This window comes from Stenella coeruleoalba, assembly GCF_951394435.1.
Source record: "Stenella coeruleoalba genome assembly, chromosome: 5".
Classification (NCBI taxonomy): domain Eukaryota; kingdom Metazoa; phylum Chordata; class Mammalia; order Artiodactyla; family Delphinidae; genus Stenella; species Stenella coeruleoalba.
Window position 1 is genome coordinate 1,266,770 of NC_137150.1, and position 20,516 is coordinate 1,287,285.

The 20,516-nt window shown below is 42.0% G+C and overlaps 1 protein-coding gene across 16 annotated transcripts in view; it reads right to left on the reverse strand.

Annotated features, from left to right (window-relative positions):
* LOC307186445 (uncharacterized protein) overlaps positions 1-20,516 on the reverse strand; it is a 439,601-nt gene that overhangs the window by 314,206 nt on the left and 104,879 nt on the right. For 9 of the 16 annotated variants that reach the window (XR_013828326.1, XR_013828327.1, XR_013828328.1 and 6 more), the window contains exon 6: positions 1,868-2,010. The exons of the other annotated variants lie outside the window; for them this stretch is intronic. Coding sequence is in view for 4 of the 9 variants with exons in the window: in XM_079921495.1 (XP_079777621.1) it covers positions 1,868-1,940 (73 nt within the window). In the remaining 5 variants the exon portion in view is untranslated. The remainder of the gene's footprint in view (positions 1-1,867; positions 2,011-20,516) is intronic. 16 annotated transcript variants of the gene reach the window in all.

The following is a 20,516-nucleotide window of genomic DNA, read 5'->3' on the forward strand; positions in this document are numbered from 1 at the left end:
AGGACACCAGGAAGACTGGATTAGGACACACCCTAACTACCACATTTTACCTTAATTACTTCTTTAAAGGTCCTATCTCCAAATACAGTCACAGTCTGAGGTTCTAGGGATCAGGGCTTCAATATGTTAATCTGGGAGACATGCAATTCAGCCCATCATAGTAGTAATAATAATAGTAATAGCTAATACATAGAGGGGCTGCTAATTCACTGTCTCACTTTCCACTAGGATGGACTATCTCCATTTCTTTTTCCACCTCCCCTCTGCACCCCTAGCCCTCCTGCCCTTTCACTCATACACTGGGGCTCTGAATCCACCACCATCCTACTGGACACAAAATCATATGTCATGGCTCCCCTGCCTAGCTCTCCAGTCATTCATTACACCCGTGGTTCCCATTGCCCTCACGTGACCTCACCTTCCTTGATCAATGGAAATACAGAAAACCTTCATCCTACCACCCTTCTAGCAGACGTGGCACGCCCCGCCCTCAGCTCACGCCCATAGCCTCCTAGTGAAATCAAAACACCAGGGAAGCAATGCCCATCCCTAGGTGGGTTCTGCAGGTAGCAGACTCTGACTCTGGAGTTTAGTGTGCAGGATGTTTGTTAATGAGTTCCCTTGGGATGAACACCATGGAGAGAGGGAAAGAATTGGGAATGGGAAGAGGAAGGAGTCATTTACGATGCCAGTGACAGCCTCAGCCAACCTATGGGGAGCCCTGGAGCTAAGTTAGAATTGTCCCAAGCTGAGCTTAAATGGTCAGTCCTGTATATGCCCACTGCAACCAGGCATTGGCTGTGGGCTACCATGGAAGGGCATGACCTTGGCAAAGTGGCTCTCTGCAGCTGAGGCAAGTACTGAATGGGCTGGCAGTGGAAGGGTGCCCACGGACAAACACCCAGAAGCTGGGCAGCAAGTCTTTCCCTAATGGGGGCTCTGGGTCACACCTCGTGATGACCCCAGCAAGTAGCCTCAGCTGATGACTGAGCAGGGATGGAGAATAAATAATCCAGCTTGCTCACCTCGCGAGACTGGGGCTGGCAGGGAGATAACCCCACAACGGGTTCTGCCCTGTCTCCCATGATCTCCCAAACTCAACACCTGCCCAACACCACACCGTTTACTTGATCTCTTCCCTTCCCCTTCCAACTTCCCCCAGGCCCCACCTGTGCTTCTGAAATAAGCCATGCGCATTCACATCCTCATCTCAGGATTGCTCCTGGGAGAACCAACCGAAAATATCCCCCAAAGCCTCTTTACTCATTTTCTCTAGTGATAAAAATAGACTTTTTTTTAAGGAATGACCTATATCTCCAGGCCTCCCTTTTATTGCAACTTCCACTATTTTTCCCCACCAAGAAGTTATCTGAAGTAGTCGTGCATGCCCTGGACACATGCTGATGCCTCAAGGTGCAGACTGCTCACAGAACGTGCTGATCCCTCCACACAATGCTTACTGCTTATCAGGACTCACCGGTTAGCAAGAAAACATCCTTAGCTCTTCTCTTTGACTTCATCAAAAGCAGGTTGGTGAAGCACATTCCTCTGTCATAAACCCAGCAGACAATAAAATCAATCTTCCCTGAATGGTTGTGTCTGGCACCTGCTGACAGCAACTCTCGGGCTGCTCGAGTGCCCACAGCTGTCAGCAGCGTCCAGGGAGATGGTCCCCATACACCTCGGAGACACCTGCTGTTGGCCTATTTGCATGTGCAGATGTGACTGGAGAATAACTCCCCACGGTAAGGGGTGACAGATGGGCTAGAGACCCCCAGAGGGCTTGGTTCTACACCAGGAGTGGTGGTTCCAGGTGGGGGAGGACAACACAAACACATTTAACCAAGAACAGCTAGCATTTCTTTACCTAGGAAAATTGTCCTAGTTGACAGATGTATGTAGTATGGGGAATGTTTGGTTTGGGTCTTCCGTACTTCCATTTAACCTGTGGTTCTTGACCATTTGGATCCATTTGAGTTGTTAAAAAAGAACAGAGAAACTTATGGTCACCTAAGGGGAAACATGGGGGGAAGTGATAAATTAAGAGTCTGGGATTAACGTACATACAACTACTATACATAAAACAGATAACCAGGAAGGACCTGCTGTAGAGCACAGGGAACTTAGTCAATACTCTATAATAACCTACATGGGAAAAGAATCTGAAAAAGAGTGGATAGATGTATATGTATAACTGATTCACTTTGCTGTACACGTGACACTAACACAACATTGTAAACCAACTATACTCCAATATAAAATAAAAATTAAATTAAAAAAGAGAGAGAAAGAACAGACAAGAAAAAGGGAAAAATCCCTAGATTTCAGACTCAAAAGCCATAGTCTACCTATTATAGGAAGGCTTCAAAGAACGTAAGTTATTGTCCCGAGACAATGAGTTGGGTGTAGGTTGTTTACTTAGGAGGTGATTCTAGGAAGCATAGTGGGAAGTGAAACCAAAAATGAGGGAAAGCTAGTAAACAGTGTGTCGATGAGCTGGTTACCACTGTGGGCAACCGGGGCTAAGACTTACAGGGGATCCTCTGAGAAACAGTGGGAAGCACCCCTCAGAACCTTCTCGCTGAGAGACAAGGAGGCTGCTGGCCAACGGCTGCCCACTAGGATGTTGATACTGTGTAATTCTGGTCTGCACCTGCACAGCCAAGCAAGCTCCCATGATAGCAGACAAAGCCCTCAAGCAGGGAAACAAGAGACAAGCATCGGCACTTCAGGTGGGAACCCGCAGAGTGTGGGAGGGATCAATAGCTGCAGCTCGGGTGGGTGAGGGGATGAGAGAATACAGGGCAGGGTGCCAACAGTGCCTGCTGTGATATGCTCAAGGGGTGAAGAGAAGGCAACGAAGACAGAGGCAGAAGGGAAGTCAGGCCATAAGACACTATGTGACTTTTTGAGAACGGGCTCTGCCCTTTCTGCTCACTGCCCTCCACTGGTCACGTCCAGCATGGGGAAGAATGTCTGAAACCCCCATATACGTTTTGAGATCTAAAGGCAGAAAGGACCCGTGTTCAAATTTCTGGCAGGGCACTTGAAAGCAAGTGGAGGACTGCCCTGGTGGCCCAGTGGTTAGGACTCTGCACTTTCACTGAGGGGGGCTGGGTTTGATCTCTGTTTGGGGAACTAAGATCCCACAAGCTGCACACCACAGCAAAAAAAAAAAAAAAAAAAAAAAAAAGGCAAGCAGGATCCATAAGTTCCACCACTAACACAAATATAAAGATGATGTCAGGGAGGATGTCAGGATCTCAGGAAACATAAAAATACAAGAAGGCTAGAGGAATGGATAAGAAGAGGCTCAAGGTCATGATGAGAAAGAAGCAGAGTTCGAGAAATGACAAAGGCAGTGGGAGGGTGAACATTTCAGCAGAACTCAGGGTGGAAGGACAGTGATGGTGGAGAAGAGTGCAGCTGAGACCAGGGCAGCAGATGCAACAAAACACAAGTTACCAAGAAAGCTCCAGATTCCCCCTTGAGAGCCACAACACATGTCAATCCCCGACATCCTAGATGCTTCTTCAGGGAGGGAAAACGTCCATAAGTTTGTTCTCTAAGTCTGTTGAGTCTGTCTCTATTTTGTAAATACGTTCATTTGTATCACTTCTTTTTTAGATTCCACATATAACTGAATCACTTTGCTGTACACCTGAAACTAACACAACATAATTAATCAACTATGCTTCAATATAAAATAAAAATTTTTTAAATATATGGAAAAAATGTCCAAATTGACTGAGGTTAAATCTAAAATTTCTACGTGATTTAGATTGGGTTTCCTCAAAATGAGAGCCTGGGACAAGGACTTGAGCGTAGGTGTCTGGAAGGTGATTCCAGAGAGCAGGAGGGGGAACTGGAAGAGAGAAACAGGGACAAAGTCAAAGCCAGGATACCGGGTGTTATAGAGGGATCCACCTGGCAGTAGGAACTCAGTTCCGCTGGAACATTTTGAGAGTCGTAGAGAATCACCCACCTGAAGGATGGAAGGCTGAGGCATTTATCCACTGGCTCCTGTTTCCCAGTGGTCAAGGGATGCTCTCTGTATTAGTCAGCCTCCCCAGAAAAGCAGAACCAATAGGATGTGTGTGTGTGTGTGTGTGTGTGTGTGTGTGTGTGTGTGTGTGTGTGATCACAAATAAATGAAAAAGAAATGAAGGAAACAACTGCAAAGATCAACAAAACTAAAAGCTGGTTCTTTGAGAAGATAAACAAAATTGATAAACCATTAGCCAGACTCATCAAGAAAAAAAGGGAGAAGACTCAAATCAACAGAATCAGAAATGAAAAAGGAGAAGTAACAACTGACACTGCAGAAATACAAAGGCTCGTGAGAGATTACTACAAGCAACTATATGCCAATAAAATGGACAACCTGGAAGAAATGGACAAATGCTTAGAGAACCACAACCTTCCAAGACTGAGCCAGGAAGAAACAGAAAATATAAACAGACCAATCACAAGCACTGAAACTGAGACTGTGATTAAAAATCTTCCAACAAACAAAAGCCCAGGACCAGATGGCTTCACAGGCAAATTCTATCAAACATTTAGAGAAGAGCTAACACCTATCCTCAAAATCTTCCAAAATATAGCGGAGGGAGGAACTTTCCCAAAGTCATTCTAGGAGAGCACCATCACCCTGATACCAAAACCAGACAAAGATGTCACAAAAAAAGAAAAGTACAGGCCAATATCACTGATGAACATAAATGCAAAGATCCTCTACAAAATACTAGCAAACGGAATCCAACAGCACATTAAAAGGATCATACACCGTGATCAAGTGGGGTTTATTCCAGGAATGCAACGATTCTTCAATATAAGCAAATCAATCAATATGATACATGATATTAACAAGTTGAAGGAGAAAAACCATATGATCATCTCAATAGATGCAGAAAAAGCTTTTGACAAAATTCAACACCCATTTATGAAAAAACTCTCCAAAAAGTGGGAATAGAGGGAAGCTACCTCAACATAAAAAAGGCCATATATGACAAACCCACAGCCAACATCATTCTCAATGGTGAAAAACTGAAACCATTTCCTCTAAGATCAGGAACAAGACAAGGATGTCCACTCTCACCACTCTTATTCAACATAGTTTTGGAAGCTTTAGCCACAGCAATCAGAGAAGAAAAAGAAATAAAAGGCATACAAATCAGAAAAGAAGAGGTAAACCTGTCACTGTTGGCAGATGACATGATACTATACATAGAGAATCCTAAAGATGCCACCAGAAAACTAGTAGAGCTAATCCATGAATTTGGTAAAGTAGCAGGATACACAATTAATGCACAGAAATCTCTTGCATTCCTATACACTAAAGATGAAAACTCTGAAAGAGAAATTAAGGAAAAAAATTCCATTCACCATTGCAACAAAAAGAATAAAATACCTAGGAATAAACTTACCTAAGGAGACAAAAGACCTGTACGCAGAAAAGTATAAGACACTGATGAAAGAAATTAAAGATGATACAAACAGATGGAGAGATATACCATGTTCTTGGACTGGAAGAATCAACATTGTGAAAATGACTATACTACCCAAAGCAATCAGATTCAAGGGAATCCCTATCAAACTACCAATGGCATTTTTCACAGAACTAGAACAAAAACTGTCACAATTTGTATGGAAACACAAAAGACCCCGAATAGCCAAGCAGTCTTGAGAAAGAAAAACAGAGCTGCAGGAATTAGGTTCCCGGACTTCAGACTATACTACAAAGCTACAGTAATCAAGACAGCATGGTACTGGCACAAAAACAGAAATATAGATCAATGGAACAGGATAGAAAGCCCAGAGATAAACCCACACACATATGGTCACCTTATTTTCGATAAAGGAGGCAGGAATATACAATGGAGAAAAGACAGCCTCTTCAATAAGTGGTGCTGGGAAAACTGGACAGCTACATGTTAAAAGAATGAAATTAGAACACTCCCTAACACCATACACAAAAATAAACTCAAAATGGATTAAAGACCTAAATGTAAGGCCAGACACTATAAAACTCTTAGAGGAAAACATAGGCAGAACACTCTATGACATACATCACAGTAAGACCCTTTTTGACCTACCTTCTAGAAAAATGGAAATAAAAACAAAAATAAACAAATGGGACCTAATGAAACTTAAAAGCTTTTGTGCAGCAAAGGAAAACATAAACAAGACAAAAAGACAACCCTCAGAATAGGAGAAAATATTTGCAAACGAAGCAACTGACAAACGATTAATCTCCAAAATATACAAGCAACTCATGCAGCTCAATATCAAAAAACCAAACAACTCAATCCAAAAATGGGCAGAAGACCTAAATAGACATTTCTCCAAAGAAGATATACAGGTTGCCAACAAACACATGAAAGAATGCTCAATATCACTAATCATTAGAGAAATGCAAATCAAAACTACAATGATGTATCGCCTCACACCAGTCAGTCCTAATGGCCACCATCAAAAAATCTACAAACAATAAATGCTGGAGAGGGTGTGGAGAAAAGGGAACCCTCTTGCACTGTTGGTGGGAACGTAAATTGATATAGCCACTATGGAGAACAGTATGGAGGTTCCTTAAAAAACTAAAAATAGAACTACCATAGGACCCAGCAATCCCACTACTGGGCGTATACCCTGAGAAAACCGTAATTCAAAAAGAGTCATGTACCAAAATGTTCATTGTAGCTCTATTTACAATAGCCAGGACATGGAAGCAACCTAAGTGTCCAATGACAGATGAATGGATAAAGAAGATGTGGCACATATATACAATGGAATATTACTCAGCCATAAAAGGAAATGAAATTGAGTTATTTTTAGTGAGGTGGATGGACCTAGAGACTGTCATACAGAGTGAAGTAAGTCAGAAGGAGAAAAACAAATATCAAATACCATCTGCTAACACATAAAAATGGAATCAAAAAAAAAAAGGTTCTCATGAACCTAGGGGCAGGACAGAAATAAAGACGCAGATGTAGAGAATGGATTTGAGGACACAGGGAGGGAGGAAGGGTAAGCTGGGACGAAGTGAGATAGTGGCATGGACATATATACACTACCAAATGTAAAACAGATAGCTAGTAAAATAGATAGCTAGTGGGAAGCAGCCACATAGCACAGGGAGATCAGCTCGGTGCTTTGTGACTACCTAGAGGGGTGGGATAGGGAGGCTGGGAGGGAGACACAAGAGGGAGGGTAATGGGGATATATGTATATGTATAGCTGATTCACTTTGTTATACAGCAGAAGCTAACACAGCATTGTAAAACAATTATACTCCACTAAAGACGTTAAAAATAATGTTTGCAATGATCAATTTTTTTCACTACCCCCTAATTTTCTTTATGAAGAAATAGCTAAATCTTCCTAGAGCAGTTATATCTTCGTATTCTTTAAAATATTTTCAAATGTGCTTTAATGTTATTATTAATGAGGAATGGATCACATCAAGCTTTTTCTGAATGATGGACTCTCATCTCTGTATTTTCATATGCAAAGTTCTGGAGCATGAAAATGTATATTGTCTAGAAGGCTGAGCTGATAATATACAGGAATGAGGGTTGTACATCAGTAAAATGCTGATTCTTATTTTAAAAATGCAGTTTTCCAGGTTAAACACAGTTTCCTAGCTCAGTTCAGGCATTACTCATGGAAGAAGGTACTCATTTTCATAGTTTTAATTTAACTTGTTCAACACTGAAGTATGGAAGGACAATAGCCCCTACAATCTATTGGTATTTTTTGTGTGGAGTGTTTTGAATTCACTGTCCATTTTCTTCATTCACTACATAAAGTAGGAACTCAATCTTTTCTCAAGCAGTAGCTCATTCAATCATTCATTCAACAAACTGGGTACTACTTTGTCAGGCCCCATGTTAGGTCCTAGTGACACCAACACTTGGTCACTACCTGAAGTTCATATTTTAGCAAAGAAGCAGGGATTACACCAATAGTAAGTGTATTAAGTACTATAAAAGGGGAAATACAAGGTGTTATGCAAGCACATAGGAGAGGCATCTAACCAAGGTTAGAAGGTCTGAGACAGCTACCTGGACATCCTACAATTTGATCCCAAGAAACAGCACCATCATGCCCCAGTTTTTGTACAATTTAAGGTATAAATCAGTGAAGTGGGAGAGGAGACAAAATCTCATATTTTATTGATAGAGCCTTAATTAGAGGATATAAGTTAGCATGAAAGCCAAAAGGACCTGAATTAAATACACAGCCAGGCCAGGTGGTATTGGAACAGGTTAAGCAAGAAGGACAGAGCTGAGCTAAACATGCCCGGTTATTATTTCCAATTTTACCAATCAAGCAAATCAGTCATAACAAAACAAACAAACAATAACAACATCAAAAACAGCAGAGCAAAGGGTCAGAAGTGTCACACCAGACCACTTGGAAGAAACTATTATGAGTGTGTAAGAAGTAGGAGCCTTATATTCACAAGAGAAAGCCATTACTTCTTTCTCTAACTGGTCTCTTCTTGACCTTCTGTTCTCTTTAACAACAAAAGAAAAATCACTACAACTCCTGATGGTTCCCACTAACAGCATAAATCCATTGCACAAACAGTTCTACATTTAATAAATACCTTTTATGTACAAAATGATCTTTTTGTTGATTTATCATATTGGACATTTTCCATTATCACCATATGTTTCCCAAGTGCAAGGCTGAGTGTCTAAGCCATTCCACTTAAAATGCAACAGATTTATGTCATAAATTGAAAAGCTGCCAGCAAAAATTATGCTACTTTTTCTCTGTTCTACCTTCTGAAGAATATAAGAATATTTCCTTTTCTAAAAACTCAGGGAAAGAAAGATTAATGAAAATTAAGTATGAATATTCCCAGATATTTCACATTTTTACTTCCTGCCCTTACTCCAAACTCAATATTTCATTATCCATCTTCTAGATGAGTAAATGTTTAAAAATAGGCCAGAAACTAAGCTGGTACTTGGTAGAGTGTATAATGAAATCACGTATGTGAAAGTATGTTATAAACTACAAAGACTCAAAAGGGTTACCATCTTGTAAAAGTGATAGAATCCCTTTCATAAATTCATGAGTGCATTCATATTTCAAAGCATTCACAAAATGGAAAATGCGGGTGATTTTAATATTATTGTTCATGTCCAGAAACTTCCTGGATGTCAGCAGGAATTATTTTTTTAAATAAATGGGTAATGGTGGTGGGCTAAGTGAAGTGGAGGTCCAAAGTTCCTTATACTCCAAGTAATACTGCCTCTTCCCAGCCTCTACCCTCCATCAGCTTGAGTGAAGATGCATAGCTGAGCTTGTGTCCTTGGCAACACCTCTATCCTACCCTCGGCACCATCACCGCAACACTCACAGCCTTGCCACCACTATCTGCCTTGGAGACCATAAGCAGCAATTCCATATGCCTCCAAATCAGGAAGGCCCATAGCCCGTTGTATCCCTCATCCCCATACAGCTCTGCACAATCCTTAATCTAACCTGTCTACCCCTCCCCCAACCCTTTTGTGGAACTCCTGATGCAGCATCAGCAAAATCCCCTTCTCCAGATGTGTGCTGCTGCGGGGGGAGGAGCACAGTGCTGTGCACACTCAGGTCACAGGTGGGCCACCTGAGCTCCAGTCCCAGCTCCGCAACTTAAAACCCCTGATCCTGAGCAAGACACCCTGCCTGTCTATGCTCTAATTTCTCCATCTGTAAAATCAGGCTAAAGAGAGATTCTGTTTTGCGGACTAATTTAATATATAAAGCATCATGGAAGAGTTCCTGGCACATAGTAAGTGCTTTGTAAGTTCCAACCCCTCCTCCATCTTTCCTGCTCCCAGTGAGCCCTGGCTCTCCCTGAGACCCTGCTTTCCTTAAAGCTCTACCAAAGGTATCTTTCTCTCCACCCCCCTCATGCTAATGTGACCAAAGGTTGAATGAAGGTGCTTCTTGCTCCATGTTACCCCTTCTGAACCATCAACCTTCCTGCCTCCCAACTACCCTCTCCAACTCTGAGGTCCATGCATCAAGCCACACTACCATCACCAGACACCAGATAACCTTGCTCACTCCTCTGAGGACTTCAACTCCTGCATCATTATTACTGTAGCTCTGCTGTTATCATACCTTTTGGTGATTTCAATGTCTTTGGGGATTACCCTTTCAACTCCCTTGCTTCTTACTTTCCTACTCACTTCACCTTCAGTTTCTCCTTAGCTTTAACTCAACAACTTACTGCCTTGGTTATACTGTACACAGACCTTGCCACTGCCAATAAATCCATCCCCTTCCCATGGTCTCATCCTCTGACCATTGCCTCCTATCCCTCAGCTCACTCCCTTTGTTAGATAGTTAGTCAGACATGAGTGGGTCCTGCCCCATCCTGGACGGGGTCATCTTTCCCTCCCCCACCTGGACACCTGTGACTGGAACACATCCAGAGACCCTCCTTTTTGTGGTTAAGGACCGCTAGGTTTCCAGCCACATCAAGACCAAGCAAGATAAAACCGCCAGCACAGGTTGGCACAGACACATGGAGATCTAAGAGGTGACCCCAAATAACCCGGGGTTCATTACGCCCTATTTATAATAAATTAGCATCAGGGTTTTGCCTCCCCACCCCCGTGGGTTTCACTTGGGTGCTCATGGGCAAGCACCTGCACACTAGGAGAAAAGTGATATAACCTCAAGTTGTCAATCAACTTGTCAGTCAAATGACACAGGACAGGGGGAGGGACCACCACTCTAAAAAACCCAACCCGACCCCACATCGGGGCTGCTTCTGGTTCCCAGACAGCCCACTCTCCTCCCTTCTCAAGAGTGTACTTTTGCTTTGCTTAATAAAACTCCTGCTGCTGGAAACTGCTCTATGTCTCTCGATTGAATTCTTTCCCTCGAGAGGACAAGGACCGAGGAATTGCCATGCCACCGGTGACACCTTCACTGCTCCTGACACCAACAGATTTGCCTTGCAAGTTCTCTCAGTGCACTGATCCTACAACCCATCCATTCACTAGCCTCACATCCAGACTTCCCGGCATAGTATTAACCTGAAGACCACAGTCTGTTATTCCGTCTTTTCCTTCCATATAACTTCAACTCCTTTGCGCCTTCACCCTTAATTTTACTCGCCTGGCAAAACCCAACCCTGGTGAAGTCCAACTCTGCCCATTCTGTACTTTCCTCCACACAGCTGAATACAGCTGGAGAAAACTTCAAAATCAGGCTGACATACCTCACTTTACATGCATAACCAGTAACCTACGAAAGCGCAAGTGGACCCAAGTAACCATATTCTCTTTCCCAACTCCTTTAACTCTCCTCCTCTATTCAATAACTATTTTATACCTTTCCTTACCTCAAACTTCCAACACCTCCTCTGTAATACTTATTCTCTGCTGGGAATGACCCTTCCTATTTCATAGGAGAACGGAAGTGATCAGAAGACAGCATTTCCACCATCAATACCCTGGCCTTTTCAGTTTCCCCTTCAGATCCACCCTCCACCCTTCCCTCCTTTTCTGGGCCCAGGAGTCAGACCTCTCTGGACTGCACCAGCTTTACTGCCCTTCAGCACTGGTTGATTCAGCCAATGAGAGAACCAGAGAATGGAGGTCAGGAAGTGTGGGGGGGGGCTGGACTTTATCCCCTGGACTCCCTCCCTTCTGGTCTATAGATTGACAGTGACTGCATTTCTTTTGTAAGGTCCCAGCCCCCATCACATGGCTCTCCTAAAGTTACACACAGCAGTAGCTCCACTGGGTTCCAATAGCAGCCCTGTCCCTGGACTCTTCAAGCCTAGCGTGGTGACAGCTCCCAGCCATGACTCACATGAGCTGCTTCACCCACTAGCGCCCGTTAGTTGCCCCAAAGTGTCCACTCCTCTGTAAGTAATGACTTTATTAACCTCTCCTCAGTTACCCGACCCAAGCATGCTGCCAGGTCCTCCTCATATACCCTCACCCTCCTCCATTTGTGCCCTTACTCTGTGCCAGCACTCCCACCCCCACCCCGTAACCATGATGCACCATCTGGCTCTTTTCTAAGGCAAATCCCGTCACTTGTCCCCAGATTCCCTCACCTATGAAAGAATATCCCTCTAATGATTAATCACTTTCACCTCTGTGTTATCATTTTTTTCTCTCTCTACTGGACCATATCTGTTGGCTTGCAAACATGCTAGAAGAGCTCCAATCAAAAATCTTCTATTTCTTCACATCATCCTCCAGCAGCTGCCCCATTTCTCTGTTCCACTTTAAAGCAAAAGCCCTCCAAACTGTGGTCTATTCTGCCTCCCATGCTTTTCTAACATTTCCTAAAATCCTCTCCAAATAACACTCCAATTAAAGTGCCTTCTCTAACACTTAACCAAAAAAGCCATTACTGAGGTTACTAATGACCTCCCCATGGGTAGTCCAATGGTCACTTCTCAGTCATCTCCTACATGACTCATCAGTAGCATCACACATGTGATGACTCCATTCTTCTTGGAGTCTCCAGGGCAACACTTTCTCTTGGTTATTTGCTACCTCACTGACTACTCTTCTCCAATAGACTTTGCTGGCTGCCGCCTGTCTAATGTTGGAATGCCTTAGGACTTAGTTCTCACAGGACTTCCCTGGTGGGAGGGTGGTTAAGATTCCGCACTTCCACAGCAGGGGGCCCAGGTTGAATTCCTGGTTAGGGAACTAAGATCCCACATGCTGTGTGGTGAAAGAGAGAGAGAGAGAGAAAGAAAGAAAGAGAGAGAGAGGGAGGGGGGAGGAAGGGAGGGAGGGGGGAAAATAGACTTAGTTCTCAGACCTCTACCCTTTGTCTACTTCAGTGACTTCATCCCGCCTCATGTCTTTAAATTTTATTTTTCTCTAGCCCAACCTCTCCTGCAAACTACAGGATGCCTAATATACCTGTCTAGTCAACGAATTTGGAGGTATACTAGGCTTCTCAAATTTAGCTCATGCAAAATGAAATCACTAAATCCTCCCCACACACCTTTCAAGCTCTTCCTCCTAGACTTCCCCATCTCAGTAAATGCAACTCCATCCTTCCATCTGTTCAGGCATCAGAGCCACCTCTGACTCCTCTCCTTTGGCACATCCTATACCTTACTATCAGCAAATCCCACGAACTACACCTTCAGAATGTATCCAGACTCTTGCCCTTTCTCACCATCTCCACATTTCTCCCCTCATCTAAGCCAACCGCATCTCGTCTGAAGACTGTTTTATACCCTCCTAACTGTTCCCCCTGCTCCACTGAGACTTCCCCTGGGATCCAGTATAATAGACCAATTTCCCTGTTTCCCTTACTCAGCTGTATTTTCTCACAAGGTAGTTATCAACATCTAACATAATCTATATTCTCACATTTGTTTTCTATCACCTCTTAAACTCTAGGAGAGTAAGGATCTCTGTTTTCATTTACTGCTGTATTCCATCGCCTGAAAGAATATGTAGTAGCCAATAGTCACTCAATATATATTTGTCTAATGAACAGTTGAATAAGTATTGAAATAAGTCACAAATGATTTCATGATCTAAATTCATCATGTGCCTAGAATGGGAGACCCATGTGACTAGGATACCATAGCACATGGGGCCATTGTTAATAATCATGTACTCCACGGGCAGACTTAAACATTTGTAAAGTATCAACCAGTAAAGTCTTATCTCGTTTCTTCATAGCTTAGTACTTAATACATTATTCCACAGTGAGCTTGGAAAACTAGTTCTGAAAGAAACTATACAATGTTTCTTAAGGAAAGAAAAAGAAAATCTGTTCCAGCTAGGATGAAGAGTGAGAACAGACGCTAAAGTAGAAGGTGCAGGCCTGCTGGGAAAACAGGGCCATATTGGAAAAAATGAAAGATAAACTTGGGTACAGGGAGACTGACTGTGAAATGATATTCATCAAGCGTTTATTAAATGCTTATTCCTTGCAAGATACTGGGCTGGATGCCAGGACTGAGGCACATATAAGCATGAATAAGGCAGGTTTCTCTCTCCAGGTATTTATAATCAAATATAGCAAGTAAGGGCTTCCCTGGTGGTGCAGTGGTTGAGAGTCCTCCTGCAGATGCGGGGGACATGGGTTCATGCCCCGGTCCGGGAGGATCCCACATGCCATGGAGCGGCTGGGCCCGTGAGCCATGGTCGCTGAGCCTGCGCGTCCGGAGGCTGTGCTCCGCAACGGGAGAGGCCACAACAGTGGGAGGCCCGCATACCACACACACACACACAAATATATATATATATATATATATATATATATGGCAAGTAAACCATATGCTTGAACAACTCTAATACAGGTAGAATATGAGGTGTCAGAAAAGAAGAGAAGGTGAGAAGAAAGAGGCTCCTGGGTGGCAGAGTGACTGATGGAAATAAAGCAGCAGGTGGAACCAAACACTATTCTAAAACTTTAAGCCTAAAGTTCCAGAAGAATTGTAATTACACAAACAGAAGTGAGGAAAATCCGTCTGTCAAAGTTACAGGATTAGTTTGAAATGGCAGTGGGCCATTGGACAAGCCATCGGATAAGCCATCATCCAGGGGGTCCCAAACCTGGCTGTTCCTGGGACAGGATTGCCTAAGGAACTTCCAAAAAATACTAACTTCTAAGTCCTAGCCCATAACCACTGAATCAGAATCTCTAGAAGTGGAGCATATTAGTATGTGTGTATTTTGTGTCTAGGTATGTGGATGTTTATGTGACAGGTGTGTGTGTGTGCACACGTGGATTTCTTAGGTCGTGATACAGATAGTCTGTAGACCATTATTTAGAACCACTGCTATTGACAGCTAAAAATATAGGAGTGAAAAGAAGATGTGGAATCATTGGAGAAGTTATAATTCTTTCACCAGTGATGACCTAATTCATATACTGAGGACTGGCAGCTCTGAGAATGGAGGAAAATCTGGATTCACCGCTTCACAAGAGTAGAATTAGACTGACATTCAGGGGACAAAAGGAAGATAGAATTAAGAATTCTGAAAACAGACTAAAAATACTTCTTAGGAGAAATTATGAACTGTACCAATTCAATAAGCAAGAAAGTACTTCTTATGCATAATAAAATATGGAGTCAATTCCCAGGTATATCCATGCCCACATGCATATTTTCCATTTTTTTGTGTTTTGAAACTCAGCGATGTAGTGTAGCAATTATTCATTTCCCTCTCCAAATATTTTTGAAAAAGAGAATTGCTATCTTAAAATAATGAACACTAAACTGAATGGTACAGAACAGATGCAATGCCCAAAAAGACAGGTCTTGTTAATTAACTCAGTACTCATTAAAGATGAACAGCTCATGAAGCTAAAACATAACTGTGCTCATTTAAAATGTATAATTAATATGGAAGAGAATGTATTATTAAAATAAAATAATATGTTCATGCAATGTTTAGTCTGTGGCCTACTTGGGAATGTATAGTCTTAACTTTTACCATGATTAACCTCATTTTTTTATTCAAGCGTTTAACCAATATTTACATGGCAATTATTATATAATAATTTATATATTCTTCTGAGCACATTACAAACTTTAATTTATTTCATGCTCTAAGCAAACACTGAGGTGTAGACTGTCTACTTCAGAGAGGAGTCTGAGGCAGTGTGAGCCTAAGAGGCTTGCCCAAGGACTACAACTAGAAAAGATTCAAACCCAGACCACCGATCTCCAGAATCCATGTTAAGACAAAGCAGTTGCCATAACAATATGAATTTTATTAATTTTGAAGAAATTTAATTTTTATCTGAAAATAGGTATCAGAAGTTAGTTTGTAGTATTTCACCACTCTAGCTAATGAACATATTAAAATAAACAGATTTGGAAGATGAGCTGACTGAAATAGACAAGAGTTATCCACATATCTGATTTTCGAGTGTCCCTTATCTTGGGATGGGTTTCCCCAGGAGCAGCTGCTGGGACCAGGCTGTGAGAGGGAGCAGCCTGTTTGGGAAGTGATCTCAGGAAGCGCTGGAAGGGAAGTGCGCCCATGAGGCAGGAAAGGGGAAGAAGGTAACACAGTGCGTTTCTGGGCAGGTGACCTCCATGGGTAACACTGACTCAGTGCCACTGGGATTCTGGGGAGCACTGTGGAACACGCACTTCCAAGGCACCAGGGAGCTACCAGACATCAGAGCTCTTTTGAAAATATATTTGCTTAGTCAAGTACAAAGTATCCCAGACATTATATAACATTAGTAAAATTTTATCAAGGTTGTAGCAAAGATAGATAGTGGAAAGGTGAATCCCCATAAAATTTTTCAGTGCACAGTTTTATATAGAGGAAAAACTGTGAGTAACATTTACAGTAAACCCCCTATGTATGAACCGTCAAGTTGCGAACTTTCAAAGATGCAACGTGCGTTCAAGTGTCCAATCACGTAAGTTAGTTCACGTGTCTGGTGTACATTGTCACGTGCATGCATCCTCTACAAGTGGTTGTGCTTTAGTGTACTTTACTGTACAGTACTGTATACAGTAGTACAGTATCTCTTTTCAAGCCCAGGATGTCTGGAAGCAAGCGTAAAAGCAGCTGACATAGCTGGTACTGCTAAGAAGCACCAAGGAATAATGATTATGTTATTCACAGTACCTAGATTAACTTTGTTGGACTTATGAACAAATGGGACTTACGAACATGCTCTCACAACAGAACTCGTTCACATGTAGGGGACTTACTATAAAACCCAGTTCTCTTGAGCTATGCGATCTAGGGTAAGTGGCTTAACCTTTTTCAACCTATGCTATTACATAGAATATAGAAATAATAATACTTGCCTCACAAAGGTGTCAATAGATGCATATTCTTTTTCTTTGAATTACTTATTTCTTTGAAAAATTCACCCTCTTTTATTCCATGTGTCCATGAAGGAGCTGTCTACCATGATGACTGGTCACCCTCCAACAAGGACCAGCAGGTGACCCAAGCAGGGCCAGCCAGAGTTTTTACTGAAGTTAAAATAATAATGACTCTGAAAGAGGAAATTCCTCATCCACTGCTTTGCTGAAATGACAGGATGAAGTTACAGACACGAGCGGCCTTCTTAGCAGATACATGGAGAGACCCTGCCTGTAAAGAAATCAAGCAGCTCCCCCAAAGAGGAGTATCAGCCTTTCTGAAGCATTCAGGGTTGTGTTTTCTAAGTGGTTGAAATGGGGATACAGGTGCTAAGAGGACCATGATCCTTCTCTTTCTTCTTCCTCTTCTTAGTCTTGTACCCATACAGCTGAAGCAGTCAGCAAACTCGGGCTCCCTTGGAATTGGCCACACCAGGGTCTGGAACTGAGTTGGAAATAGATACACTGTCTCTTGCAATGCCTTTCTTATTCCATTTTCTCTACTATTGACCATCATGGCTTTTGTCCTATAGATTTGGTGTTAGGTCCCACAGCACTACTGGGATTTCAGGAAACAGAGTTAGTAAAGGGCAGATCCTGGATCCAAACTCACAACTTCTTAACCTAAGAGTCCTATTATTCCCATTATGCCCCAAGAATAGCAAAAATAATACAGAGAAAATAGTATGCAAACTTGAGGGTCTTCTTATAATCAAATGAATTTAGGACAGTCCCAGGAACTGTACTACTTTGTATATCTAACACAGTATTCCTAAGGAATTTAATAATAAATGGAATGTCTCAGTTGGAAACAGCAGCAATAATCTTTCAATAATTCATTGAGAAAAAAGTAGGCGGGAAGAAAATAAATTTGGTGTTAACACATTTAATGATGGCTCAAATGGTAAAATTATGAAAGAAGCATGAAAAATAGATACGCTATTGTTCAAATGACTAATTTTTTGAGAGTGAAAGTCTTTATATGAGAATAAAGAGATTTTTGTTTGTTTTAGGATGGAACTTTTATTTTTGCCAAATAACTTCTAATGCAATTAGAAGTAAAATATGATAAAGACGCATCTGTACACCACATGTAATATTTTATACAGCACCAGTGAGTACCACAGAAATAAGTGTTGATATGAATAACTCATAAGAAGGAAATTACATATTACTTCAGTAACACTTATCTACAATTATTTTCAACCTCATTAAGGTGCCAAAACTCTTCAAAATGAACACAGAATGACTGTATAGCAGTGGCTGCATGACCAATAATAAAGGGATCAAAGAGAAAATAAGGAATCTGTGTCTTGGTCTAAGAAACACAAAACTATCTTAGGGAGACATATGGCTTTGTTAACATTATTCAAGGCTGCCTCAGCTACATTCGAGTAACTATCATTTAAGTGGGCGGTGATCACTGCGATCACAGTCCAGTCCACCTACTAAACAGCAGAGAGTGAGAATTCAGCCACAGAAAAAATCTGTCAAGTCAAAAACAAAGCCCGAGAAAGTCAGAGAATTTAGGTGCCATTAGCATCACCCATGCCACATGAAGAAGACTGGACAATTACTGAGATGTTGTATCACTGTTCAAATTTTATCCCATCAAACTCAGGATATATAGTAACCAAGACCAGAGCTTTAATCTCCCTTTAAAAATAAATAAGTAGCCCTGAAGCTATTTAATGCATGGAGTCACTCTCATAACAAGCAGCCAACAACCCATCCCACCAAAGATAAAGTAGGAAGAGCTGAGCACAAACAGCGGCATAGTCTGTGCATCCTAAAAGGTCATGCCCTTAAGTGACATAGTGATGAAGGTATACTTAGATTTTATACCTATGGGCACATGGCATGAGTTGGATTGAGGGCAAAGAGCAAACCAGAGTTTCCTTTTCACCTGCCCTAGGTGGGTCTTCAGGATCATAAATGGGCGATGCACTCCAAATTGAATGTCTGACTTGGTACAGCATAATTCATTCCATGATTAATTAATTTCTGACAGCATGTTTATAAATGCTTGCCACCCCTACCTAATTCTCCCTTAATCTGTAAGTTAGAAGATGTGAGAGAATGATTTCCTATATTATGGCATTACTCAGAGATTGCCAAGATGTCACCATACCATTGGTGCAAATGTAGTCACAGTAATAATAATAAAATTCATTTTATTGGGACTTTCTACCACCTGCATAACTCAGTATCCCACACCCCTGAAGAATTTCCTCTCAAGAGTGTCTTGTGGTTTCCAGGAGGCATCTTCACAGAAGGTTACCACTCATCTTCTTATGGAGCCCTTTATTAATGGAAACTGTCCATAAAGCCATCACAGTGTTACTGTATCACATTTCCCATGTTCTGAGTGGTCCTTCTATTAATACTCCCAGTGATGAAAAGCCGTATAGCCCTGAACCAACTGGCAGAGAAGGGGTCAGTCTATAGGCTGAGGTGGTTGGTTCCAATTCCTAAGGTGAAATTGGGGTGCCGCTACAAAACAGGAGCAAAGAGGACTATGTTTGGAACCCAGGTGATTCCCTAGGGTGGCCTTAGTATCCCCTTGACTAATGCTAATTCTCCTTAGAAAACTTCAGCAACCAAATACAAATAGAACCACCAAGGGCTCAAATCCCTTGATGGCCCACTAGGAAAGAACAGAGGCTAGCCAAGGTACTGGCAGAAGATTAGGAGAACAGGAATGGAGTATGGAGGATGGGAGCTATGATTATCAAATTAGACGTCACGCCCAGATCCAGAAGATGTGGCGGCTATGTGTATATTAAGTACTTCCCCTGCTACCTTATATCAAAGTCATGGTTAATATTTTAGATTTTAGGTGGAAGGGCAGCTGAATTGACATTATCCTATGATAATATGTATCTGGTAGGACTTTCTTTCCCCCTGCATAGGAAACACATATTCTTTTTACTCAAAGAATAGTGGTAGGTGTTAGGGGCCACAGCTAGACAGTATTTATTTCCCTCTTGAATCTGCTCTTTACTCTTCTCCACCTTATCCTGTGCTGGATCAGGGGCAACTGTCATTAAAGCATTAATGGTATCTCTTGCCCTCTGGCTTCTCATTAAGTTTGACCAAGAGGAGTCAGTGACAGAAAATCAGAATGGAAGGGGAAGAGTAAGGTCAGGGTGTTTAATCTTCCAGCACTTACTCTGCTGGGTTGCTGTCACTTAGCTGCATTTTTTCCATCAAAATCAAAGCTCCTGGAGGCAGCCCCTTCCCACAGCATAGCTTTCACTCCAGGTCCAGCAACTGCTTCCACTCTTCACCCCTTCAAGTGTAAGATTCAGCATCTTAACTACTGCTGGTCCTAGGATGCTGTGCCATCTTTCATTGGTTTCTATTTACCTTGTCCACTTCTTTGTAAACATTCTCTTTATCTGCTCATTACGCATTTGAGGAATGTACTCTTTTATTGTCAGGACTAAAACTGGTACAAAACCCAGTAACAAAAAGAGCAAAACCCCTTAACAAGCAGACATGAAATATTCTCCAGGGGATACCATATGCTGTGCCATGAAACAAGTCTCAATAAATTTCAAAGGATTGAAATTATATTAGGGTGTTCCCGCTCCATAACAGAATTAACTTAAAGGTCCATAATGGAAAGAAATCTCGGAAAACCCGTAACAGTTGAAAATTAAAC